At 41.9% G+C, this 25845-nt stretch overlaps 1 protein-coding gene across 1 annotated transcript in view; it reads right to left on the bottom strand.

The window, feature by feature from the left end:
• vps50 (VPS50 subunit of EARP/GARPII complex) overlaps positions 1 to 25845 on the bottom strand; it is an 85064-nt gene that overhangs the window by 41086 nt on the left and 18133 nt on the right. The window contains exons 6-13 of the mRNA XM_079175645.1: positions 23863 to 23933; positions 23310 to 23427; positions 23126 to 23161; positions 22685 to 22767; positions 17872 to 17914; positions 16296 to 16394; positions 12103 to 12243; positions 4392 to 4524 (exon numbers count right to left, since the gene is read on the bottom strand). Coding sequence (XP_079031771.1) covers positions 4392 to 4524; positions 12103 to 12243; positions 16296 to 16394; positions 17872 to 17914; positions 22685 to 22767; positions 23126 to 23161; positions 23310 to 23427; positions 23863 to 23933 — 724 coding nt within the window. The remainder of the gene's footprint in view (positions 1 to 4391; positions 4525 to 12102; positions 12244 to 16295; positions 16395 to 17871; positions 17915 to 22684; positions 22768 to 23125; positions 23162 to 23309; positions 23428 to 23862; positions 23934 to 25845) is intronic.

The following is a 25845-nucleotide window of genomic DNA, read 5'->3' as shown; positions in this document are numbered from 1 at the left end:
TTCTGCTGCACTGATTTTAGGGCTAAACGACTAATTGCAAATAGTTTGACCGACGCTGCAATTGCGATATGATTTGCGACATTAGAGGGAATGATCTTTGTTGTAATTGAAAAACATATTGAAATGATCATGAACTGTCCATTGTGAGTCTGACAAAGCTATAGAAGTGCAATGCTAAATGGGTTGAGTGCTCTTCGTCATGAATCATCAGTGAATCATTACCAACCCCAGCAGCAGCTGACCGTATTCTCTGAGAAACCAAGTGGAAGAAGACGTGCCGTCTAGTTCGCCTCACACGGTTTTCTCACTGTGTTGTTCCGTTTCATCAGTCTGTATGTAGACCACCACTTTACCCACAGGACCTGTGTTAATCGCACTCTGAGGCATACAATTGCCCGCCCTTATTATAGATTCTGACAGAAGGCTCGATACACCAGAGAGGAGAAGAATCCTCGAGAGAGGTCCTCGTGTCAAATTGTATTGCAATAGCTCGGCACAGTGGGGTCCCCTTAATATACATCATTAATGGGTCCATGCCTCCCATTGTCCACCGCAATAATTGTCCATTTTAATAAGACGCTTAGCCGAACATTAAGTTCAAACTATATTCTGTATTTATACAAGTAAAAAAAAAAATGTCAATTGAAGAATAAATCTTGTTTCAAATACAACTAGTTTCTACTTTCTACTTCATTATCTGTATCTTATTCTAACACTCATTTATCTCACTGAATTTGCCCCTTTTTGTCTCAAAAGAAAGCTATTACTATGCTGACATGTTTGTTTCAGAGTCCAAAAGTTTCAAGACAACTTTGTTAATAATCATACGAGTGCATGAAAACACAAACCCAGGTATCAGGAGTCATAACGGTTGCTTTAAAAAGGGAGATAGCTCTTTCACAATAGATTACATTTAGATTGCGGCTAACCTCTCCACCTACATCACGGACGTTTATCTTCTTCTCCCAAAGGCTGATTGCAATCATCACATTCAGAAGTGGGTGCGACAGATCAGGGTTTTCCTTGGCATATGTATTTATATGAAGTAAATGGTGTTCTTATGCACCTGGGAGTCTGCTCATGTTGCATTTTAAATCCATTGTCATCCTCTCACATGGTATTACCTCCAGAGTCAATACTGTCATGTTTTAGCCATGACTTCTAACAATGACATTGTGGCAGCGTTTAATCAAACATGTCTGGGAATTTCAGAGGGAGTCTTTAAACTGGGGGTTTTCAAACACTGTCCTTGAGAGCCCAATCACATTGGTTTGAGTTAATAATAAGGACAGAACAAGTTTAAACAATTGCATCACTCCCAAAAAAAGCCGAAAGAACAAAGGGGCTTGGGAGAAATTGTGATACGTCAACTTGACATTTCTGGGTTTCATTTAATGAGCACAAATGGGAGTGAGAGCAGCACTGGATGCTGGATGTGAAATATGTCGCTGTCCGATCAGGCAGGTCCCATGGAAGTGTGAAGTGTGGACACACGTATGGGGACACATGCGAGCTGGAGCATCCAATCAGAGAGGTCGCTTTGTAAAGACAAGTGCAACCACGGCCTGAAACATGTTTAAAATGCTAAAGCAGACAACACAGAATACTATTGGGAAGCATTGGCCTGTCGCACTGCACCATATGGTTAACAAAACACACTACATTTCAAGGGATTACATTCCATCACACTTTATACCCTAAACATTTATAATTAATTTATTCAGTGTTGATTTGGTGCAGTGTTTTTTTTTTAAGTCACATGCACACCGTAACGTGTTGAAAGGCTTCAGAACTGGAGATGCATTTGAAGGGCTTGCAAATAAATCCAATTACTTTACACACAGGATCTATTCGTTTATCTGTAAACATTGGAAAAAAAGAATTAGATTAGATTGGTGCCAAGTCAGGTTGCCACGGTGGAACATGAATAGCATGAATAGAAAAAGTAAGATGAAATAGGTCTATCAAAAAATGAAATTGCAATATGTACTGGTGGAGGTCAGTGAAACGGAACTTAATTCACATAACATACTCTCCAGTTTAGTGTATACGTCATGTTACTACTGAGCAATAATGAGGCGTGAAGGACAACTCCCACCCCGACTGCTGAAAACTGCTTTATTTTCTTTATCATAGCAGAGCAGACAGCCGCCATACATTTCAAAATGTATGGCCATGCTCTGTAAGAACATGTAACAGATGAACGAACTGGCCATTTATATTTTCTTTCACACACACACACAGAGCCCCCCCCCCCGATTTAATCTATTCTGTCAGGTCGGGATACGACCCTGGCCCATATTCATTCCTGAAATAACCGTTCCTTTCATCAAGTGGCAAAAATTAATTACTGAAACACTACACTGACCTGCTCGATATGTCAGGTGGCCAAATGATTAAATTCAATGGAATGCTCTTTTTGCGTTCTCAATGAGGTGAGAGGTGTGTGTGTGTGTGTGTGTGTGTGTGTGTGTGTGTGTGTGTGAGAGAGGAGTGATCTTCAGTGGGCCTGACGGTTAAGACTGTGATGGCCTCTTGTGTGAGATGGAGGTCCCTGCCTGCGGCGGTCATACTCCTCAACAAATGAAACAAAACGCCTGCACAGTTAATCATTAGTCTGATGGACCCTGCACACACACATTAGAACTGAGGGAGGAAGGTAAAAGCCGGGACAAAAGCAGGGTCAGGGACACCTTTACAAAGAGGTGACAGCCAATCAAAAAGCGCGATGATAGATGGACCTTGTGAAAGGTAATGTGGAGTGTGTCCTCTCACACCTAATGAAGGACGTAGAGGACTGTCACCAACCACTCAGGACATCCTGATCCATTCGCCTAATGAATTCTGTACAGTAAGGGAAATGGAAACGAGCTCCCCTTCGATACACAGCAGGAAGCTACCAGCTAATTTGACAGGTCTGTATTTGCAGCTAATATCTGACAAAGTCTTTGGCAGGGTGAATGATGAAACAGTGGCGAGAAACAAAGCGCTATAAACCAAATCCAGTATGGTTTACTTTTTTTACACCGGTAAGAAATAGAACTTCTTGTGGAGCTTACTGCTAAACCACAAGGTATTTATTGCCTCGACAACTGAGCTTCTCGCGGCTCGTGTTTTCACATCTGGCTGACTGAAGGCAGGAAGGACAGAGGCTGAGACACAAGTCAGACTTTTCTTGTTGATCCAGACGTAAGCTTTGGGTTTGGACAGATGTGGTGTTCAGTCGTCTTGCTGTTCTTAATGGGCCGTAACTTGAGTGCAGCTTTACGGGAGTTTCCAGTGGAGAGTCAGTGTACTTTATACTGTCATCGGCACAAAATGTACAATAAAAGAGTTACTTGCTTTGTGTTTTGTGATCTGAATGATATCGGAAGGTCAATAATGTCACTGGGGACGACATAAAAAAAACAACGCAACGTGGAAAAAGTCTTTCATTGTATCTGTAAACGGTACCTTCGTGAACTGAAACAGCGAGACATGAAGGTCCTGTTTGTATTAGCTTAATAACAGCACACTCAAAGTCACGCATGACACATTTCCATAAGACAAATATGCTTCATCACCTGTGCAAATATTTATCCTTGAAAACCATACGGCTGGGTCACATTCATTTCACAATGTAAATCCAACAATGTGTACATATCATTTATATTCAAGTAATTAGGACAGATTGTCAAACCCGATTTGCGTGTGTGTGAATACATACAAACAACCACAGAGATACTGCACATTTGTATATCTACAACATCTCTTTGTATTAATGGAGAAAGGAGGACGATGACCTCGACACTGAACGGGAGCTTAGTAAATGCTGGTAAATATTATGCCTCGTCAGCGCCCGAACCACTACACTGCAACACATTCATTACTCTTTTTTTCTTGTGCCAATCATTCCTTTCTGCGAGCTAAAACGCCGATGAACCCACGGTAACTTGATTTCCCAAAGCCATGACAGAGTGGCACTCCTGGGCCAAGTCTTTGTAAACTGAATCTGTGTAAGCAGAACGTAGGTTTTGTGTTCATGAAAAAACTAGAGAGAGAAAACAGCTGACAAAGAGAGATTTAAAAAAAATTGCCTCGCTGTTGTATACCTACCCATAAGTTTACATCCACGTCTGTCCAAAATGTCATCAATTCATAACTTTATCCTATTAGACATTTGTGTGATATTGTCATAATTAGCCTATACACTCATGAGTTATGTGACAGTGTGACGGCCTCAGAGGCCGGTTGTCCTGGTACTGTGCATGTGCTTGTGTGTGTGTGTGTTCGTAGGTCCTTGGCTGGGTGCAGATGAGATGCCAGCACCCTAATTGGGAACACCTGGCCGGTGATAAAGTGATTCTGAAAGATTACAAAGGTCATAAGGATAAACGGGTACAGTCTCTTACCTGTAGTGGGCGTGGTCTCGTGCTTGTCCTGCTCCTCGTGCCACTGCATGGTGCGGTGGTAGCTGAGCATCACCTCCCACAATGCCTTGCACAGATCTGTCAGGCAGGGAATGTAGCTGTCCATGGTGATATGCTGCCAACAGAGAAGTGATGACAACAAGGTCACTGGTGCTCTTTTACACAGTATACGAGTTTAGTGTTGTCTGTTGCATAACCTGGCAGAAAAAAATAGAAACATGGAGTTATGAAACACACACTTCTGGACAACTTTAACATGAATTACAAGATTCAGAAAGAGACTGAAACCAAAAAAAAATAAGCTGATTAACTGTCCTCTGTTAAATCTAATTAAAGCCTTTTTATACTCATCAATCAAGGACACTGTGTTGGAAAATATCCATTTTATGTGTCACTAGAAACGCTTTCAACTTATGTAAGCGCTAATTAATGTGAGGACTGATTATAATAATTATGTTTTGCACATTTGGTTATACAATGACAACTGATGATTCTCAAATGAGTCCTATAGAGCTATAACATATAGAAATATACAGTGTCTAATATATATATATATATATATATATATATATATATATACACAATACATCAGCTATGATATAATGTCCATATGCCCAAAGCATTTGCTTTCATTAGATGGCAGCTTTATTATTTCTGCACACTATAAGACACCGTGTTGAGCAGTACATTGGAGTATTAAGTATTGGGTTACAAATTAAAACAATATATTATAGATAACGCAATGACCGCAACTCCATTGAACTCTTAAAAATACCACAGAGGTGCTGAATCTATGATATCATCTCTGACGTGCTTAGAAATTAGTCAACTGTTTTCCGGGTTTTCCAGGACGCGTGGGGACCCTGAGGAAGAACTCAAAGGACCAATCACACTGCTGTTTCTTCCTGCACACATCCAAGAGATGACCACGTCAGATTCTGAGCTCTCGGGGGGGGGGATGTGTGTTTTAAAAGTGCAGCATGGCCCAATAGTAGCCACTGACACAGTTCAGGGCTCTACCGAACAACTCGCCAATAGAGTTCTGTCAACACGTCCAGAGACAAATGAATCACTGTCAGATCAAACAGCGCTGTCGACAGCAGCCGCACTTTACTTTGTTCAAGCGGTCGCAGACCTCTGCTTCCTTTCACAAAAGCACTGTCAATACAAACAACAGAAAACTCACACTCTTGACGATCGCTGTAATAAAAAGACCCCGACTGTGCACCCACTAACGTGAGTAAAGCCCCACTCCTCCTTCTGGCTTTTGTCTCTGAGTGACAAACCACCGCTTGCCGGGTTCAGTGAGACATCTGAGTTACTTTCACCACTGCAAGAAATCAGCAACAAGTCAAGTAATGACCACCATCCCAAAAGATGTTAATGACAGAGCTGTTGCCCAAGGCAGCTAAATTGCACAACAGCCTCCGCTGCTGTCAAGAGACGGTCGTTCGAGACGGTGTTGAAATGCTATGAATTTATAGACCATTTCTCAGACACACACTGAAGTTTAACAGGTGGTGCAAACACTTGCAGCTCTTCAAACTGAAAGTGAGAAAAATGAAATAGTCAACATTATTGAAATAAAGAAGTTTGTGATGTACTATAACGCATTACATCAGACATTTAGCTATCTACTCTGAATAGTACATTGAAACAAAACACCCCGCAAACCCTCCAATGATGACGACCATTTATGCACTTACCAGTGTAATAAATCCTCATTTGAATTTGTATGTTTATACAGTGAACATTAATCATTGTTTTCTGACTGAGAATGTATTTGTGGCAACTCATCTCCAAATTATCATTTCAACACCAAAACAACGAACCTCATCACCTGCGTGACCACAGCAAACTGTTTCACAGTGGTGAATAGTAACACTTAACCAATCACACAATTAGGGGAACTTGGAATTATAATAATTAATTAATTATTATTTTAGGAAAGCAGTCTATGGCACCCGTTGCAACCGCAGGATGTGCAGTCAGGTGTGTACAAAAAATAAAAGCTTGTGTCTGTAAAGAAATGTGCTCTAAATACCAGATTATATGATCACGATAAATAATCATCTGGTTTTTCTTTATTCAGTTATGTCACTGCACATTATGTCGTGTAAATCTACTGCTGTCTAGTTCTAGTTGAGTACAGGGTGCATGCAGGTGCAACTGTCAATAAGGCTGACAGGTCCGACATAGTAAGACAGAATTGTGGAAGTGAAAAAATGAACCCTGAAGAGAAAATATCCATCACAACACTGGACTGCTGTACAATAACACCTAAACAAACTTGATTTTCTGCAATATCAATAGTGCTTGTACTAGAATATAACAGTATTCTGGTTATACTATTTCTGTGTCCACTATCAAACACTAGCACGAACAAACACAGCCATTATATAGTAATAATACATGTATTACTAATGTATAGTTTCTACTATGGGTACTATACTAGAGTTGTTATTTCCCTGTACAGCCAAGGAAAATAGTTGATCACCGGTGCTTGAGAGACCTGAAATAAACAAATACAGAAAAATATAGCTTCAGTTACAAACCGCCTCCAGCACCACCGGTCAGAGAGGTAAGCCAATGAACCAGATTGGACCAAACAAGGCTTACATTCGACATCCCATGTTCTCCACCAGTCAACCGCATCACAGCAGCATGTTGCCGGGCAACACTGGGGTGAGGGGAGATGATGAGGGTGGGGGGGGGGGGGCAAGAGATGTGTGTGTGTGTGTGTGTGTGTGTGTGTGGGTGAGGATCTTCAGTGGGTTTGATGAGAAGAAGTACACCTGCACAGTACTGCTATATTGTTCAGTGTACATATGTGTGTGGGTGTGTGTGTACATACAAAAGGCTGCAACAAACATAAGAGCTTCTGCATGTCACACCTGCAGAAAGATTACACAGAAAAAAATCTAATAAAACAAAAACTTTTCTCATCAACCTTGCTGGACACGACCTTCTAATCAAGTAGCGATGAGAGTTCGGAGGAGGCAGGATCTATTTCCAGCCATTTGGCTTTCTGGAGACAGTAACCCATCACTATGCACATAGCATATGCCAAGCGGTGTCAGGGAGCTTCTCAACAGACAAAGCGCTGAGTGCTTTTTACTCCATTGTGTGTGTGTGTGTGTGTGTGTGTGTGTGTGTGTGTGTGTGTGTGTGTGTGTGTGTGTGTGTGTGTGTGGAGGAGTGCACATGAAAGAAATACCACACATTTTACAAAAAGAGATGTGCAAGCGAGGGCAGGTAACCCTGATTTAGCTGATTCACTTTCTTTGGGAGAAGACAATCACACCCGCCTCATTTAAAAAAAAAAAGAATGAATAAACAGATTAACCTGCAAGAGATTAAAAAAAATAGTAAACCCTGTGGCTCACACTTAAAGAGTAAAAAAAAAAAGAGTCTGCTGCTTTTGCTCGAGTTGTTACTTACTGATGCTATCGCTAATGATGTTTTTGATAATTAAATTAATAGATACATGCTCCTTTTTATCTTCACTACCTTCCATAGAGATGGAGATTTTGGAAAGGGACATATTTATGATCATCTGCTCCCCTGTTTCATGTCGTGCTTTTAAGCACTTCATCACAACAAACTTGCCATGCGCAACAACAACAACAAGGTTCATTGCAAATGTCGACTTTGTCAAAAGGCATTGACTGAGTCTCCCTGGAATTCAGAGAGAGACATTTTGTGTTGCTATTCAAACCACAGATTCCCCCCAAAAAACACACAAGAACGATTCAGGCAACTAAAAAGAAAGAAATCTAACGAGAATCACAAATCGAACAAATCATTCCTCCTCTGGGAAAAGAGTCAAAAATAATCTACATGATAAACAGCTGCCGTTTATCGCTACTGTGACAAACCACCACAAACAAGACCAGTTTCCCTCCATAAGAGCCGGGGCGATATGATGGCAGTGGATTAGTGTCACTGTGTAATGATGCCATCAGCAGCCATGATTAACATAGGGTAATAGCACTGCTTCACATGAAAAAAGGCAACAGTGGCAGCATCCACTCCACAGCCTCGCAAAGCGGTCCACACTTCAGATCTGTGACCGCACTGACGGGTCAGCCAATACCTAAATAATGGGACACTGCACCGTTTGAGAGTGGGATGGATCACCGTGGGTTACTGAGCCGTTGTTTGATATTATTGGGGTGATATTATGGCTTTCTGAAAAACAATACTAAAAGGCTAAAGTCACACGAGCAGCTTCTAGAGGCTGCGATGTCCATTACAGCCCATGGTAGGACAGAATGATAAGGAATGAGGCTGGCCAATAATGATGAGATGTGGATGTAAAATTAATAAGACCCTTTCACAATCAGAACCGACCTTTACCGAGTGTTCCCGTTTCCCTTGAATTTTAAGTTGCATAACTAAGAAGGCAAGTTCAGGAGGTCTAATGTGGCTCTAACATTTTTCTTAACCTTTATTTATCAGGGGAACAGCAGCTGAATCCACAAACACACGGTTTCATATTGATACGAGTCCACCACATCGACACGTTCTCCATGCTGTGCAGCTCCACTGGAGCAGGTGGCGGTCCAATGCCTTGCTCAACAGCAAACCATTGCCATTTGTTGAAAGCGTGAATAGCTGAGTTTATTTCCCCTAAACCACATTCTCTGCTGATTTGAAAGAGAATCTTACTAGTGAGAGAGTCTTTGGAAACTTCCATAAAGTCCCAAACAACAGAGAAGGACACTGAAGGGCTTTTCAAACGAAGGACAAGTTTTCAAACCCATTTTCAGATGTTTAGCATCTCTTGAAAACCACCTCAGTCTAGTGTGTGTGTGTGTGTGTGTGTGTGTGTGTGTGTGTGTGTGTGTGTGTGTGCACCACATCAGCTAAATAGACACTTCATTCACATGGGTTCTTCAGTTAGCGCTCCTTTTGACCTTTTAAAGGCAGGTACAGTAAGATAATACAATAAGAGGTGAGCGTTGTGTTGTCCAATCAATGGGTGATCTGATGTTGGGGGGGGGGGGGGGGGGGGGAGGAGGAGTTAAGTCACAGGGCGCCAGTGAAATGGCAGAATGGATGACTTAGTCTTGGTGTTTGTGTCTGATGGAAATATAATAATCATCTCAGCGTCCGATGGAGCTGCAACATATTCAAACCTTTAAGCGAGACGGCCAACTGGGTTGTAATTAAGGATTTGAATTCACTCGTCACTGCTGATTAACAGGGCTCAGCGGGTGGACATGCTGCTTCATCAGAAATGCAGAGTAGGGTGCAGATTCTAGAGATTATTTTGTATGAACATCTTAGCTCTGATAGTAAGTTAGTTCAAATTAATATTCATTGACGATCATCCCTTAAATCCGTCACTATACGATCCGATCACCAATCAGCGCAATACTACAGCAGACGGGCTTCAAATGCGGCCAGCGACACAGATCAACTGTCTGTGGTTGTTCACATGCCTCTTCATTTGAGTGTGCGTCTGTGTTGCCCCATCAATCACAATCACACAGCCCGGGGTGCAAAGGCACGTCCCATCAATCTTAAGAGTGTTTGTACAGTATAATGTGTATGTGTGTGTGTGTGTGTGTGTGTGTGTGTGTGTGTGTGTGTGTGTGTGTGTGTGTGTGTGTGAATATGTGGGGTATGAGTGGGATCATCCAGCCAACACGGTGCGCTGACAGGTTATCTGACACACGTAAACACTAGCATGTGTCCGTAACTTCTGAACAGATGCATGCACACAATATTTGAGAGGATATATGACGCAGACGTGCAGTAAGCCTAATGACAGTCGAAGGTTCTCCATTCTCCACTTTTAAAGAGTTAAACTGAATATGAAACATCACAAAAGTGTATGAAAGTCTGAAAGAAGTCCATTCATTTTCATACTGAAACATAATGTAGGTCATGTGAGGCAGATTATCCTGTTTTGTGAAAAAATACCCTTAAAAGCAAAAAGAATCTGAATCTTTTAATTTCTCTGAAATTGTGTTTTATCTTATCTTTAGAAATTCATTCAGGGAAACGGTTTAAAAAGAAGCATTATTTATAGATTAAGCTTTACTCTATTTACATTTCTTCACATTAACTAAATCTCAAGTTTTGTCCGAGGTGGATTACTCGCTGATGATATTACATTAAAGTGTCTTTAATGAAAGCTTATATATTAAGAGCTGTCATAGTGACACTGCCAGAGAGGCAACTATTCTCTTATGACACGTCATTTTCCACCTTATTTACAATACCAGTACAATATAAATATGCACTTAAAAGTTATGGTCATAAGCATTCATAAGCTAATTGTATTGTTGATACCGGTATAAGAATCCTGTAGTACAGTGAATCAGTGTATTCATAGCCACTCTGCTAAAAGGACAGAGTGGAGTGGAGTACATCATGTACAACAGCAGCCGCTGGTGAAACTAACAAGCCAAACGTCCTTGCGAGAAAGCTTTCGCCCCACAACGATGAGAGAGAACTCTTACTGAGAACTCATGAATATGTATCAGCAGCACTTCATTACATCCACAGTCTTCTGTTTGGGAATCCCGCGCACAGTATGCTACCGGTGAACAGCCTGGTCCTGGCCGTCAACGTCAAGAAAGGAAACGCGTATTTTCCCATAAATCCCACTGAACCTACGCACTCTACTTTTGACATATTATCACGGTGACACCAAAAAAAAAAAGTGCTGCAAGCCAGTTTGAAGTGACTGAGAAACCGATAACCCTCCATTCGGCTCCCCGACGCCGAAAGCATCCCACCAGCCAGCTTGAATGCAGGCCCCCCCATTGACCTCCTCTGGGTTTCTCAAGCGGATCCAACCAAAAGAAGCCTAAAAAAATATATATATTATGAATTGAACATTGCTTCTTCCGTGCCGCTTACCAACCCGGGGAAGAAAAATACGCATAAAGAGAAAAAAAAGAAGCGGAGAGGTAGCACAAAGGTAAGAGGTAAAGGACAGGGCGTTGTAGATAAGAGCACAGCTGGCAATGCCCAGAGTAAAAGCTGGGCAGTCAGAAACTGCAAGGCCCTGCAGGGAGCTACAGAGTCAGGGAGAATCGATCACAACTGACACATCGGGAGAGACTGTTAAGAAACAAATTGTACCCTCCGATGAGGCAGGGATAACCTTTACCTACACATCTATATACATCTCCACACGGTACTGTAGGTCACACTGTAACACAACTCCCTGGGAGAAAGAAAAACTCACTCTCAGCAGAGCTAATGATGAACTGACTGAAGATAAGGCTTACTGGCCATGCAAATGATTTATTTAATGATGTGGAGGGAAAGAAAAAGACAGAGAGGGAACTGAGGTCGGTATGGAGAGCTACGATATATATATATACACGTTTCTTTCCTTTCTATGAATCGCTTTCTCCTCTACGCCTTCATTTCACTCTACTGTGGAGAATCGTAGAGTCCCTTGTCATGAAATAAGGCGTTCTTCGCTCGGCTACAAGGAAACCTGAGGCATAATATGAGCAGCACAGTGTGGGAGTGTTTCATACGAACTTTCATCACAGCACTCTGCAGGTGTTGTTTTCTGTTCTATAGTAGGTTTCCACTTAACTGACTTTCACTGTCATCAAACAAAGGGAACTGAACAGAAACTTTTCAGGCTCAAATGCTTTAGTTTGCAGACAGAATGGATGGAATAAATTGGCTTCACACACACACACACTCATCTCCTTACCGTGCACAGGTCCTTGTATTGCATCTTCTGGAACTTGGTATCGGCGTTGCCGGCACACAGCTCCACATATCCCAGCACCACTTGGAACACCGTGTTGTGGATGGCCTGGGTGAAGTGCATGTGGAGCTGGTCCATGGCAGTCTGCAGAGAGAGAGCCAATACGCTGTTATGAAAACCACTATGTTCAACATGTCACTGTCACCTGCCAGTGTGGATCTGTGGAAAGGCAAACAGCAGGGACATTGCAAATCAATCTTCTTGGAGACTGTATACTCGATATTTTGAATTATATGCACACGTATTTTGTTAGCTACACAATACGGCATTGAGGGAAACTGTGCTGAGCTGCCAAGTGAAAACGGTCAACGTTGCCTCCAGTTTCCACGATTCACATTTGTGAAACCAGCCCAGTTTGCCGTCATTAACGAAGCCGTAACGGCCGAGATCGAATAGAAAAACGCAACGGCAAATGTATATTACTGCCATGTTTGGCTCTTTTCACTTGCAGCACCCTGAGGAAGGAAAATGTCCAATATGAGCGATAAGCAAAACACGCACATCGGATGTCCGTCAGGATGGGGGATGGATTAAAGAAATATCTAAACAGGATTAAAACAGATAAGCGCTCGAAACACTGCTGCAAGTAAATCCTTTAACGGGAGCTATTTAGTGTGCGGCTCTATGTGTTTTAATCCTTAAAAATGTCACTGATTACTCTTACACTGTTTTATTAAATGAAGCATACGAAACATCAAAAAATATTGACTCTCACCCCATCCAGCCTCTTCCTTTTCTACTTCAGCTTTCCTCCTTAAAGCTGCATTAATTGACATTTAGGCCACATTTGGGCAGCTAAAGTGTAGAGAAGTAATGACACGAAACTCTGGTACTTTTTCTTTTGACAACCGCCACTAGACAGCGTGTCAGTAGTACTGCCGACCATTTTGGACTGTGGCCATGAATGTATGGCCATGTTTAGGTGAGTCAACTCCCCAGTACACAACACTTAAATAGCTTTCAGAGTAATTTACCTCAGCATAATGAACATGAACACAAAGATTGCCCTAAAAATCCCAACAGCGCTTAAGTCCAAATGCTCGCTTTATGTTTCTCTGGGAAGCGGGGCGAATGCTTAATAAATAGCTAAGTAAGTAGTTCGCATATTTATAATATTTTATTCTTCAAGACAGACCATTTGGGTAGATAAATGAAATATATGACAATGAAATAGAAATAATTTAGTTTTACTTTTGTATGTTTTACTGAGGTCCTTTAATGTACTGTAGCTTTCACTTTTCATCAATGTGAGTTCTTTGGGGGCGGCGCAGCAAGCTGCAATCACAACACCGACACATTATCACCTCATGGAGTTGATATGGCTAATATGTTCGCAAGCTGTGGCTTATTTACTAATCAAGCAAGACACAGAGCAACATTTGCATTTAGTTGGAGTTTCTGGCCACCTGATGAATGTTTAAAAAGTCCAATATTCACTCTTCTTTTAGCTGACAATGACCTAAAACACACTAAAATGATTCGTAGAGCTGAAGACTCTTTTCTCTCCAGGCCACACACAACATTATGTCATTTGAGCCATTGTTAATAAAATAAAATGATAATAATATATAAATGAGAGCAACCTTTTAAGCAAGTAAACACAAAAAAATTGCTCTTCACCACGATTTGACCAATAACACTTCTAAGTACAATCTTGCTCCACTGCACTGAGCTCTGTGACTTTGCAATCCAAGTCTATCGTCGGGTATTCTCACAAGTCACCTTTGCCGTTTGGCAGCTCCCGCTCACAGCCTCGCTGCGGGACCCTAGTGAATGGAGGACACCAGAGTCACAGTCCTGCAGCGCAATTAGATTGTCTCACTGCAGGCTCACGACCGCAGAGTGGTGCCCCCATCCATTCTGACTGCCTGCTGCCACAAAAGTAATCCAAACATTCCTTCCCTCCTTTCTGAGGGGAGTTTCACTTCATCTGGCTAAAAAACACCATTAAAAACTGCTGGCTGTGCAACGCATGGACTGTAGACAAGAAGAAAAAAAAGGAGTCAGCTAGCAACTCATATTGTAATAATCATCATCTTTAGACACAATTATCAATCAACTGCAAAAGCAAACAGACTCATTCATCTGCAGCTACTTATACTAGACAAGCAGATGTTTCATTCAGACAAATGCTGGGAAAGCAAACTGTGTGTCAGGTGCATTAGTCTATGGCTATTAGGCAATGAGAGCTAAAGCCAGAGAGACCAGTGCAAAGAAAATTCAATTATCCAACTGAAACCTTTCAGATTAAAAGTGTAAATCTGTGTGTGTGTGTGTGTGTGTATGTGTGTGTGTGTGTGCGCTGCAGTAAGACTGCAATAAGAGCTCAGATTGAGGCAAAGATCGTAGCTGTAGCTCAATGTGAGAAACACAGATGAAGAGAGGGCGAGACGAACCGATTCAGAGCGAGCAAAAGAAGAAAAAAGAAGGAGACGGAAAACAACAACAAGCCTTTAGGAGCAACGGCAGGAGGCAGCCAGGAACAACTCCGCAGTAAGCTTTGGAGTCTGAAAACACTCATTATCACAGTGATAAGAAAAACACAACTGATTCTCGACAATCAGTGATGTCTCATCGAGTAATGTTAAGAGGCATACATTATATTCATTAACATGGGCTCAAGTTTTGCAGAACAAAGAAAGAATATGTTTGTTTGCCAGGATGAGAATGAGGTATATTTTACTGGAACTTGGTAAAAACCCTTTAAGCATAAATGCTGCAGAGAGTATGTTGGATAAAGAACTTTATTTGACTCACAGGCTTTCATTACTGTCACCTGGATGAAAACTGGGGAAGAAAAGTCCTTATAAACTTGGCCGGAAAGTGTTATTTTCAGACATCGGGGCCGAGCCTGAACTTAAGGGCTTCTCTTTATCCTGGGGACGGAAAAAAAAACATCAGGGTTCATAAAAAAACACCCCCCGCCGGACGGAGTTAGGGTTAGAACCTGACCTGAACAAATGGAGCAGCTATTAAACCATAACATTATTCTCTGACGGAGTTGCCAATGTAGAATTCAGAGAGAGTACACAATTCAAATGTTTAATTATGGAAACATTTTTATTGTAGAAAAACAGTCATTTCATAATTGAGACGACCAGCATTTATCTCTGGACGGTTTGAATTGTACTTTGGGCGGTTTGGGAGCGTCGTACATTATGCTGCCTGGCAGCCTCATCCTTGTTAGAAATGATCATTCATAGTTGGATGGTGACTCATTTCAGCAAGTTGGAGTAGAAAAGTTACAAATATTTCAAGGATGACAAAGATTATGGAAGCGCAACGTTTATAATTCTTGCTTACAACTCAAGCCTTGACAGGAGTAGGGAGTTAACAAAGCATAAGGTCGGGGCTTTGAGAAACAGAAGAAGAAATTAAATTAAAAGCAGAAGAAGAGAGATCAGGGCCACGAGAGATGTTGAAGATGATGATGAGTGTGTGGGTTATTAAACAGAGAGGCAGAGATCAATGCTTTTTAACACAAAATATAAGGACTGGAATGGGATTGAAGGAGTAAGGAGAGTAAGAAAAGAAAGACACTTGTGATAAAAAAAATATCTGTCCTTTAAGCTTATAGTTTCTTCACAGTCATTTTTAACAGAAACTACAGTATCTTGGTTGTTGTTGTTCTGAACATGAATGTTTTACAGCTTAAAATGAGCTGCAAAAAATGTCACAAACATGTTGTTGAGACTGTTTTTATGTTTCGAGAGCTTATTTTATGTTATCCAAGGACTATTTTGAAGAACTCTGTTCTTTTTTTTGTGGGTGTGAGCTGATTGACAGCAAGCGGAGAATAACGTGATCACAAAGGATGACATGCACGCCCCGTGGCCTAAAATATTCTCTACTCCAACGACAAAACCCTGAACTCACTCTCACTGGAGTGAAAATACTCCACTGAGGCCAGAAGGAACAATAACAAAGAGAAACTTAAATAACCCAAATTACATTCTTTACAAATTACATTTCAATAATGGTTTAAGCAGCCTGTCTGATACTGTTCTAATCTAAATGGTGGAAACAGGTAGAGGAAATAAGGAAACAACATTGTCTATATGAATAACTATATATCATCACATCCAGTCATACTTAGCCCCGCCCCCGTGCCCCTGTAGACGAGTCAAACCACTGACCTGTGTCTTGCCCAGCAGCGTGTAGGCCAGTTGGACCTTGGTGTAGTGCGAAACATCAAAGTGCTTACAAGTCCTCGACAGGGCGACGTCAAGCTGCTCCTGGAGCCAGAAATAGATAGATGACAAAGGGAAAGAAAAGAGAGGGATTATCAACGATAAGACCAGGGATTTATATAGATGTATAGCTACCACACAAGGCCAAGGGTAATTGGGTGTGGATGTGGGTGTATACATGCCAGTGTGTGTGTGTGTGTGTTTGTCTTTGACAAAGAGCTAATAAGAGAGGTAAGACAGTAAGTCAAGGTTAGCAGGAAGTTTGGATGTCCAGGGATGCGTAACAACCCTGACCCAGAAGTCGACCTCAAAGAATGTAGCGCTGACAAATGCTATAAGTGAATCTAACGCATTGCGTCACAAACGCATCTTCTCACGCTTCACGAGCTGTACTTCAACATGGAATTTCAACGATGCTCTATGCGGGGTCATTTGATGATTAAATGTTTGAAAATGTTTTTTTGGGTTCCTGCCATTGCAGTTTTCTACAATAATGTCAGCATATGAAGTAGGAAAACAAGCTACCAAATGATTTAGATTGATTGTCAACTTGATGTGATTCTACTGTGTCTGATCATGCAAAGAGAGGAGTCCCTTTTTCTATTTATTGAGGAACTGTCTTCTCTCGGTTGACTGGGCGGATGCTCTTCTATAGAGGGGCCTGGACAGCAGGAGACGGTTAGCGTGCTACGGACGATTGGTATGTGCCTGTGCTGAAATTGCATTTTTGCCAATGTGTTTCGCCTCTTTTGCTCTTCACACGGACCGTTTACCTGCATTAAAACAAAGAATGCTCGGAAAATACTACTCCGGACAACAAACGGAAACCGGTACTGCATATGAATACAGAGATTACACACTAGGCTGATCACCTACCATTGACAACTCTATTCTGTAAAGCAAACACACAGTATATGGTGTATATGTATGCATATGTGTATATTTATAGAGTCTATATAGTGTTTCTGGCTCTTAGCATCCTTAAGATGAAGGTGTTGAATACTAAAACCCTACTTTTGATGTGTGTCTGTGTGTGTCTGTGCAAGTGTTTACCTTTGTGATTTTAGAGGATTTTGCATTGCTTATTCACAAACTCATGCTGACAGGAAAACAAATGTGCACCTTGCTGCGCGGCTGTGTGTGTGTGTGTGTGTGTGTGTACACGCACGCGTGTTTATTGTGTACAGACAAAACTGTAAGTAATTAATCTACTCAAGCGCAGCAGCGGCGGTGCAGAGAAAATTGCTTTGCATACCATTTTTCACGACACAGCCAGAGATGAAACTGATATAATTCACTGTGCTCGCACACAAACAATAATGACGTTCTGAATGTGTCAATATTTGGCAGACCCGGAACGGCAAACTATCAGAATGTCAAAATGAAGTATAAATTGCTTCTTTCAGATGAGGTCTTGTGGAAAATTACAAGGTTAGAGCCCAATCTTATTCACTGCTAAAGGTCTCTTCAGCGATATCGCTCTCAAATAACGTAATTAGAGATAAAGCAGGAAGGCACATACCTCTATTTGCTCCAGAGTGTCTTGTAGTTTGGAATTCAGCTCGCTGTGAGGGGGAGATTATTGAGAGTTAGCAACTCTATTCTGAAAAAGAATACGGAGTCAAATAACTAGTAACTTCTTTATATAAATGTTTTAATTTATTCATTCTTAAGATATTAATGGTTTTAGTCTAATGACTAATGGAAAATACCCAATCAAAGTTACTGGACTACCTGCAAATTAAAAAAAAATGTCTTTGTTTGTCGTTTGAAAGTTTAACAAATATACTCAATTTCCAATGATATGAAACACAAGCAAATGATATATTCTAACATTTAATACTGAAAATAGCCATCAACTGATCTGCTTTGACTTGATTAGCTCAGTAGTTTCTTATAGGAGCCCAAATAATTAAAAGTCATCTAAAACTGAACCACTTTATTAACAAGCTGCAGCCGGGTCTCTCATAATTCTCCTCCTTCATACAAACAGGGCAAAAGCAAAAGAGATGGATGAATTTCCAACCGATACTTTGGGAAGATGCGTGTCTGTGTGTACCAGAATATCACGAATGCAAAACGCCTACACACCCTTGGACTGACTCAGATTTCGCCTCATTCTGGGAAATGCTTTCAACTCAAAAGCTGCAAAGTAGCAACCGAAATCGCGACTATTTTGCCCGTTCCTGGGACATCAATTCAATTCCCTCGTGACCCCCCCCCCCCCCCGTGCACTGCACCCGTTGATAATCATGCTCTGTTCCACTGTTTCCCTGCCTCCGTTTCTCTGCTGTGCTCGGGGTCTTTTTCAGGTCAGCCTGCACTTACGTTGTGCCTTGTGACACCGCAGTCGCCCAAGGGAGAGAGTGTCCTCAACAAATTGCTAATTGGGCGTCTTAGCTTCAATTGGGCGTCGAGTGAGGGGAGTGAGAATGTGTGGGGGGGAGGCTGGGGGGGGGCAGAGAAACACAGGAGACTGCAGAGTGAGTCATTTGCAGGTAACAAAATGAGCCTACGGTATTTCAAAACGTGATGCACTGTTAGCCTGTTTTTATTTATCTGCCTGTGCGTGTGAGAGAGAGACATATTGTAGAGGTATGATAGACAGGACACACACCAACTGGACAGTTAACAAATGTTTAAACAAAGTAAAGAGAAACTAATATATGGCCAGTGAGTGAGTGCTACTCACAATCTCTATTCCTACCTCACGGTAACTAAATCTAATGAGTTGGTATGCACTACAGCATGATAAGATGAGACATTCTCGGCTCAGTGACAGCCAGTATTCGTATTCCACTAGGACACCACAATGGGAAGCCAATACAAAAAAAAAAAAAAAGAAAAGAAACACGCAAAGTAAGTAAGTTGGCTCAACTACATAGGGTTGAGCGGATCAATGTCCGGTCCTGGCTACTAAAGAAAGGCGTCTGAATGTCCATATTTGAGGCCCAGGAGAGTGATAAACAAAGGCGTTCAGCCCTGGCAGCCACACTAAGGAGATACAGCAGAGGAGCAGAGGCCAACAGGATGAATACCCTGTTCATCACAGAACTTCCTTTTATACTCCCACACGCTGCAGTGTGGTAGAGTAACAAAAGCTAAACTACAAACTGAACGGTATTGGAAGAGCATATTAGAGAAAAGGAAACCGGTGCTCAGTGGGCTAACGCACCTGATGCTATAGGTTCGCATTATGGCCAGCTAGGAGACAGTCACCATCACAGGAGCGCAGACTATAATGCTCACATTAAAGGAACTTAGGACAAAGCCAGGCTAGCTGTTTCCCCCTGTTTCAAGTCTTTATGCTAAGCTAAGCTAGTAGTCTCCTGGCTCTAGCTTTATATTGACTTTACAGACACGAGGGCGGTATCAATATTCTCATATAACAGAGACGCAGATAAGAACGCAAGAGGTCAAACCCAGGTGACAGTATTAGCAGTCCTCCTGTTTTTCTTTCTATCCCGTGAATAGATTGCCAAATTACACTGTCCAGTGAGTGCACATGTGTGTGCAGATGAAGCTCCTCCCCGCATACTGGCATCCTTCCATGATCAGAAAGAATGCATGAATAACAGATGAGGAGCGAAAACTAATTAACAATCTGTTCCCTGCAGGGACCATGAGGATTGAAATAGTTATGTGGAAATAAACGAGTGTTTTTTTTTTAAAACCCCGCTTTCTATTATCGCTGGCAATAGGTGCCCACGGGGCCGTGAGGCAAGCCCCTACACGGTGACTGCTGACATGCCAGAATTTGGCAAAATGTGGACTCAAAGGTTCTGCATGATGCTCAGATTCTGTGAGGATGCTTTGCTGCAGTCATGTTAGCCGCTGCTACAAGGCAGGCGGAGAGGCAACACGGTGGCAGGGGAAGAGCTTCAAAGAGTGAAACATAGCGGTGAAGGGACATCGTCAACCATAATTATGCAGATGAGACCGCAGATGAGGGTTAGGGGGAAAAGTTAAAAGAGTTGAGCAGAAAAAAAGATTTAGGAAGGAACTTCTAGAAAGAGCACTAGAAGAATTGATTACACCAGAACAGAAGAATGTGCAGCGATTGATTTCTTTAAGGTTTGATGTAATATTTAGATATGTAGCTGTAGCCGTTTCTCCAGTTCTGACGTATGGGCTCCGAGGTCACATGGGACACTACACGAACAGATGACGACCTGACGCTGCCTCATGAGAAACAACTTCTTATCTATTATGGTTCCATTATTGTACAGTAGAGTGGGCTCCACGGGACAGTAGTCGGTTTTGTGCTTCATACCAACTCCACTTTTAAATATATGCTATCCCAATAATATAATAAGCTGTGATTAGTATGTAAATAGGGTATTAAGTCCAGCAGCTTACATGACCATCCAATTAAATCCAAACATTTCGAAAGCAGATAACGTCGGACTAAAACAGGTCTTCAGGAGAAGTTATGCTCCCCTGACATAACTGGTGCTCATCATGAAAAAAAAGGAAAATGTTACTCATCTTCTTTCTTCCAAGCATATAATTGTAAAAGCTGAATTTCTACGTGTGAAACCAAACCCAGAAACAACATGTCGTTCAGACCAAAGCAACTAACCAAACTTTGAAAGCGTCTTACAATCCGGCTGTTGTTGCGAGTGCCGAGAGGCCTTTAACATGATCAATAAAGCGCTCCAAGTAAAACACAAATCAAAGTGACACACAACTACCGCTCGTACACATGGAGGAGAACTTCTATCGTGCAGCCTCCAAAAGGAGATGCACTACGACCACGAAGAGGAGGCGGCCGGCCGTGGCTCTGAATAAATCTGTGCTCGCACCGGCATGTTGAGCAGCCGGCGCAGATTAAAACGCAGCGGCCCTCTGCCCCTCTTCCTGCACTTTGCTCCTCTTGAAGCTGCCGCTGAACCGCTGAACCGCCCGTCCTTCGGATACATTTAGAACACCTGAACAAACCGCCCGCCTCAATGCCAAGACGGCAATTAGCTGAAGTGGAGTTCTGGAGGAGCCCTTCCCTTAGACTATTTGTATGACATCTGGTAAAAAATAAATAATAATTTGCAGGTTCTAAGCCAGCATAACATTTGATCCCTAGTGATGTTTTTGTTGTTGTAGCAACAAAATATTCACAAAGAGAAGAGCTTTGCAATTCCGTATTACATTCTTGAAATCCTGATTTTGTGGCCCAGAAGTGCAGAAGCCCAGAAGTTCAGTTGTGTATGTATATATATACACACACACTGTATACACACACAAACCCAATTTGCATGCATCTAAAGAATGAACATTTATTCCGATTTACTCTTACTTCTGTAAAACAGTTCTACAGAGATGCTATCGGTTAGATTACATCTTTGCCACAGCAGATTTATTTATTATCTGTGAACACTGTGCTGGCATGTGCGGGTCTTAAGCTGCCCATGTGGACCGCCTGATGAAATAGACGGAGACGGAGCATGAGGCTGTGTAAATGCCTTCTTGGGGAAACCGTATTGACTTTTTAAAAGGGTCGGGGACGGGGACAAAAGAAGGGCAGGTACGTAACAAAGCATTCAGCGGCGCATGGAAGAGCACAAGCTACAAGGTTAAATTACAGTGCAGCAGACCGGACACCAGCTCCTTAGGGAAGGACGACGCTGCAGTCAGGGGCTCTAGCAATGTTGGGCAGAGAGTTTAAGTAACAATGTGCATGCTAATGCAAAAGCCGGACAGATGTAGGATCAATGCATCAATGTTAAAAAAAAGCTGCTACATCCAGGAAGCAGTATTGGCATATTGCAAAGGTGAAGAGGGCAATCAAATTTCTATTCATCTGCAACAAACACGTTTGATTACACATCCAGACCGCGTGTGAATACAAAGACACTAAAAAAATGTGTTTGTGCTTCGCTGGCATGTGTTGGGAGCAGCTGAAGACGTTCATTCCCACACATCTCTTCACATTCTGTACGTGGTGTCGGAGGACGAGGGAAGAAAGCCAGCAGTGATCAATCCTTAATCAATACACACAAAGGGACCACGGCAGCACCCACCTACTGCCACAAATTGAGCAGTTACACAGGAAATCAAAGGGACATAGATAATTGGCCCTCGAGTATCCAATGTGGCCACGTTTGCATAGGTGCACATACGCACAGAATCTGGAGGAGACCCTTTACTTTGAACTCACAGTCTTATCTTACATAGGAGAGAGAGAGAGAGAAGAGGATTTATGATGTGGTGTTAGGGCACTATCACAACAAAAGATTCAAATAAAAAAACCTTTCCACCCAACCATAAAGAATAAAGTCCATGCCTGCTCTCACTTGGATACAACTAAATCTCACTCAATCAATGTGCTCATGCTGTACCTGATGCAGCTGTAGTGTTTGAAGGTGCTGGCAGCCTTTTGACATTCCAGACAGAGCTGGATTGCACCTGGATAGTCCTCCTCCTGCAGGAACAGAGAATTGAGGTAATGAAATGTATGGAGAACAGGAGTAAACTCTGGATCATTCTGGATTAGGACAGTGATATGTGTGACTTCTTTTTGATCTCCCTAAAAATGGCTGTTACAGCAGATACACAGTGGATAACCTATGATAAGAGCCAGTGGTAGTCAAATCCCTCCCCTGTGCTACAGCTGACCTTCACAATAGATACGCATTTTAGGGAGCGTCTCGTGTTTGTGTAGGTTTTGGCTGTCAATGCACAATCCCTACTGATGTTTGACCTTTCAAGTCAATTATAAACATATCTCTGCATGTGTGCGTGTGTGTGTGTGTGTGTGTTTGTGGAAAGGATTACAATACCTCAAGCATCTCGCTGAGTCTTACATCTGTTCTTTGCTGTGAAAGAATGGCAAAAGGAAGACATGAATACAGCATCAAATAACTTTATTATTATGGTTATTTACCGTAAAAAGCTGGCCTCCCTTTACACATGGCTAGATTTTAAACTAAATATGCTGTAGTCAGCTGTGTGTGTAAACTGTACCAGTGTCTTGATGGTCCTCAGAGACTTAAGCAGGCCTGTCAGCAGCTGTCGCCTCCTCTGATTGGACAATAGACCCAAGCTGGCTTCTGTGAATCCCTCCTTCGCCATGCTCAGTTGCCTTTACACAAGAAGTCACAGCACAGTTTGTGTTCTTACTGCAGTCATATTTGAACTTATTGAAGAGGTGGTTCCACCAGAGGCCTATTTTACCAAAGAAACTGCATATTTGGACAAATCCTTACTATGAATGGCTTCAGGTTTTCATATTTCAAGCTCAGCAAAATGTGCAACTGAGCATTCTGAATTAATCATGAATGCAAATTTACAAAAATAACAGAGTGCCATGTACAGCAGGATGTTTTTGATTCCTACTTTATTTGGAGGAAACAATAATCATTTGTAATTTGGACCATTTTAACAGTCGGAGGATGTATGAGGGGAAGGAGCGTTATCCCGGTTGTGAGGCAAAGCACTTAATATGCAGATGCGGTTTGAATGGGCTATTTCAGCAGCCATTTCATTTAGTGAATACTATGTAGTGGAACAGCATTACCTCCTTGCATTAGTGCAAATGACCGCTGCCAGCTGCAGGTTGGTTTGTAACGCAGTCACTCGCTCCAGTTCCTGCGAACAAGGAAGGAATTAAGTGGTAAAAATTACAGTACGCAAGACAAAGCAGCAGACTGTTTTCTGGAAACCCTGGAACGTTTCAAAGTTATTGTGTTAGATCCCAATGAATTATAACAAAAACTGCTGAAATATCTATCTAGTGCTTAGAAAGAGCCCCATCGCCTTAATACAATGCTGAGCGCTCAAATCTAAAGGACACAAAGATATCGTTAGATTGGCTCACACACACACACATTTATGAGAGCACTCTACAATGAGATGCATCCCGCTGTGAGCATTTTGTGAAGATAGATATTATAGATGATGTTATTATGGTAAGGCATCATCGGCGCCTAAGGGTAAAACACAGATAATCGGGGAAAAAGCTCCCTTTCTTCAGAACTTTGACATTTAGAAGAGGATCAATCGGCTCTCTGGTCTGAGAGTTCAGTTATTATGTTGTATGTGCCTCGATAGTGACCTCTGCTGAGAACCGCACCACGCATTACATAGCAGTTTTATTGAAGACTTTTCTCTTCCTCTCTTGGTTTTTTATTCTCTTGATCTGCCAGATGACAAGCCTGAGGTGGCTTCATGCTTGTTTTTTATCTTGATTTGTAAAGCTCTAACACAAAGTCCTGTGTTCACAAAAATGTTCTCATAACACTGTCATCCATGAAACAACCTTTTTACCCACAGAATACAGTCTGGGGAAATTAATTTTCCACAGTAATAAAAACAACAACAACAGCACCAAAGTGGCACTTCAGCTGTGGGTACGGGATCAATGATCCCATTCAAACCAATCTGCCCTCATGATCTCGAGTGTTAAAACTACGACAAGCCCGCACAACTGTTTTACAAGGGTTGATTCAACAGCTCAGGTTCTCTCTGAGGGGACGCGCACCATGCGACTGTTATGGTCGTCTGCTCGGGGCCCAAGAAATTAGGATTGTTAGACAACATCGAATTCCAAGAAATAGCGTCACGAAAGCTAAAACTTTATTGGCAGCGATATCATCAAACAGAGCGTGAATTACTTTAAATTACGGATTGATCTTCTGTCGTTATGATATTGTAAACTATGAATTAGTTAAAGGAACATTTCAACATTTTGAGGAATGGACTTATTTGAGAGACGGATGAGAAGATTGTTACCAGTCTCATATACGTACGGTAAACACATTTGCAGGCTAGTCTCCAATTTGTATGCTACGCTATGCTAACCAGCTTCTGGTGGTGGATTCATATTTAGTGTACATATCTGACAGGGATATCAATATTTTTTTATCTCACTCATGTCAAGAAAGCGAAAGCAAGTATGGACGTGGACAACTTGCATAATGATGTTTTTGCAAATTAAATATCACCCAAACATCAAAGAGCAACTGTCCATAAAGCCTTCACATATCCAGAACACAGTTAACTGTTCTTGAATAACTTCATAAGCGTCGTTATAACAGTTTATTAAAACAAGAAGGTACCACAGTGGCCTTTACTCCTCAGTAAACGCTCTTGCTCTCTAAGCAGTGGGAGCTGGCTTGGACTGGAATGACTCGCCGGGTCAAGCAAACGAATAATTTAGAGACTGATTCAAATACGGGGAGCTTTAGCACCCACACCACTGGAACTCTAAAACTATGTCTAGACTTAGCAAAAGTTTGAAATTGACAAAAGCCAGACTCATTAAAAAAAAAGCCACAGGGGATCAAGCTGTAAAGGCATCATTCTCACAGCAGAATCCCAAATTCCTGACTTCACTTATCTCATGAAAGTGATGCAAAATGAGTCAATGATTGACATCAGTGCTGTGTGTTCCCTCTGCAGACCTGATTGGAGATTAATCAGATGCATCGTTACTGGATATCGGTCCAAAACTGACTCAAATAGCTCGGTCGGGGATCTCATACCCTTAATTAAATAAATA

Source organism: Pholis gunnellus (genome assembly GCF_910591455.1).
Source record: "Pholis gunnellus genome assembly, chromosome: 16".
NCBI classification, from domain to species: domain Eukaryota; kingdom Metazoa; phylum Chordata; class Actinopteri; order Perciformes; family Pholidae; genus Pholis; species Pholis gunnellus.
This window is presented reverse-complemented; position numbering and strand designations above follow the sequence as displayed.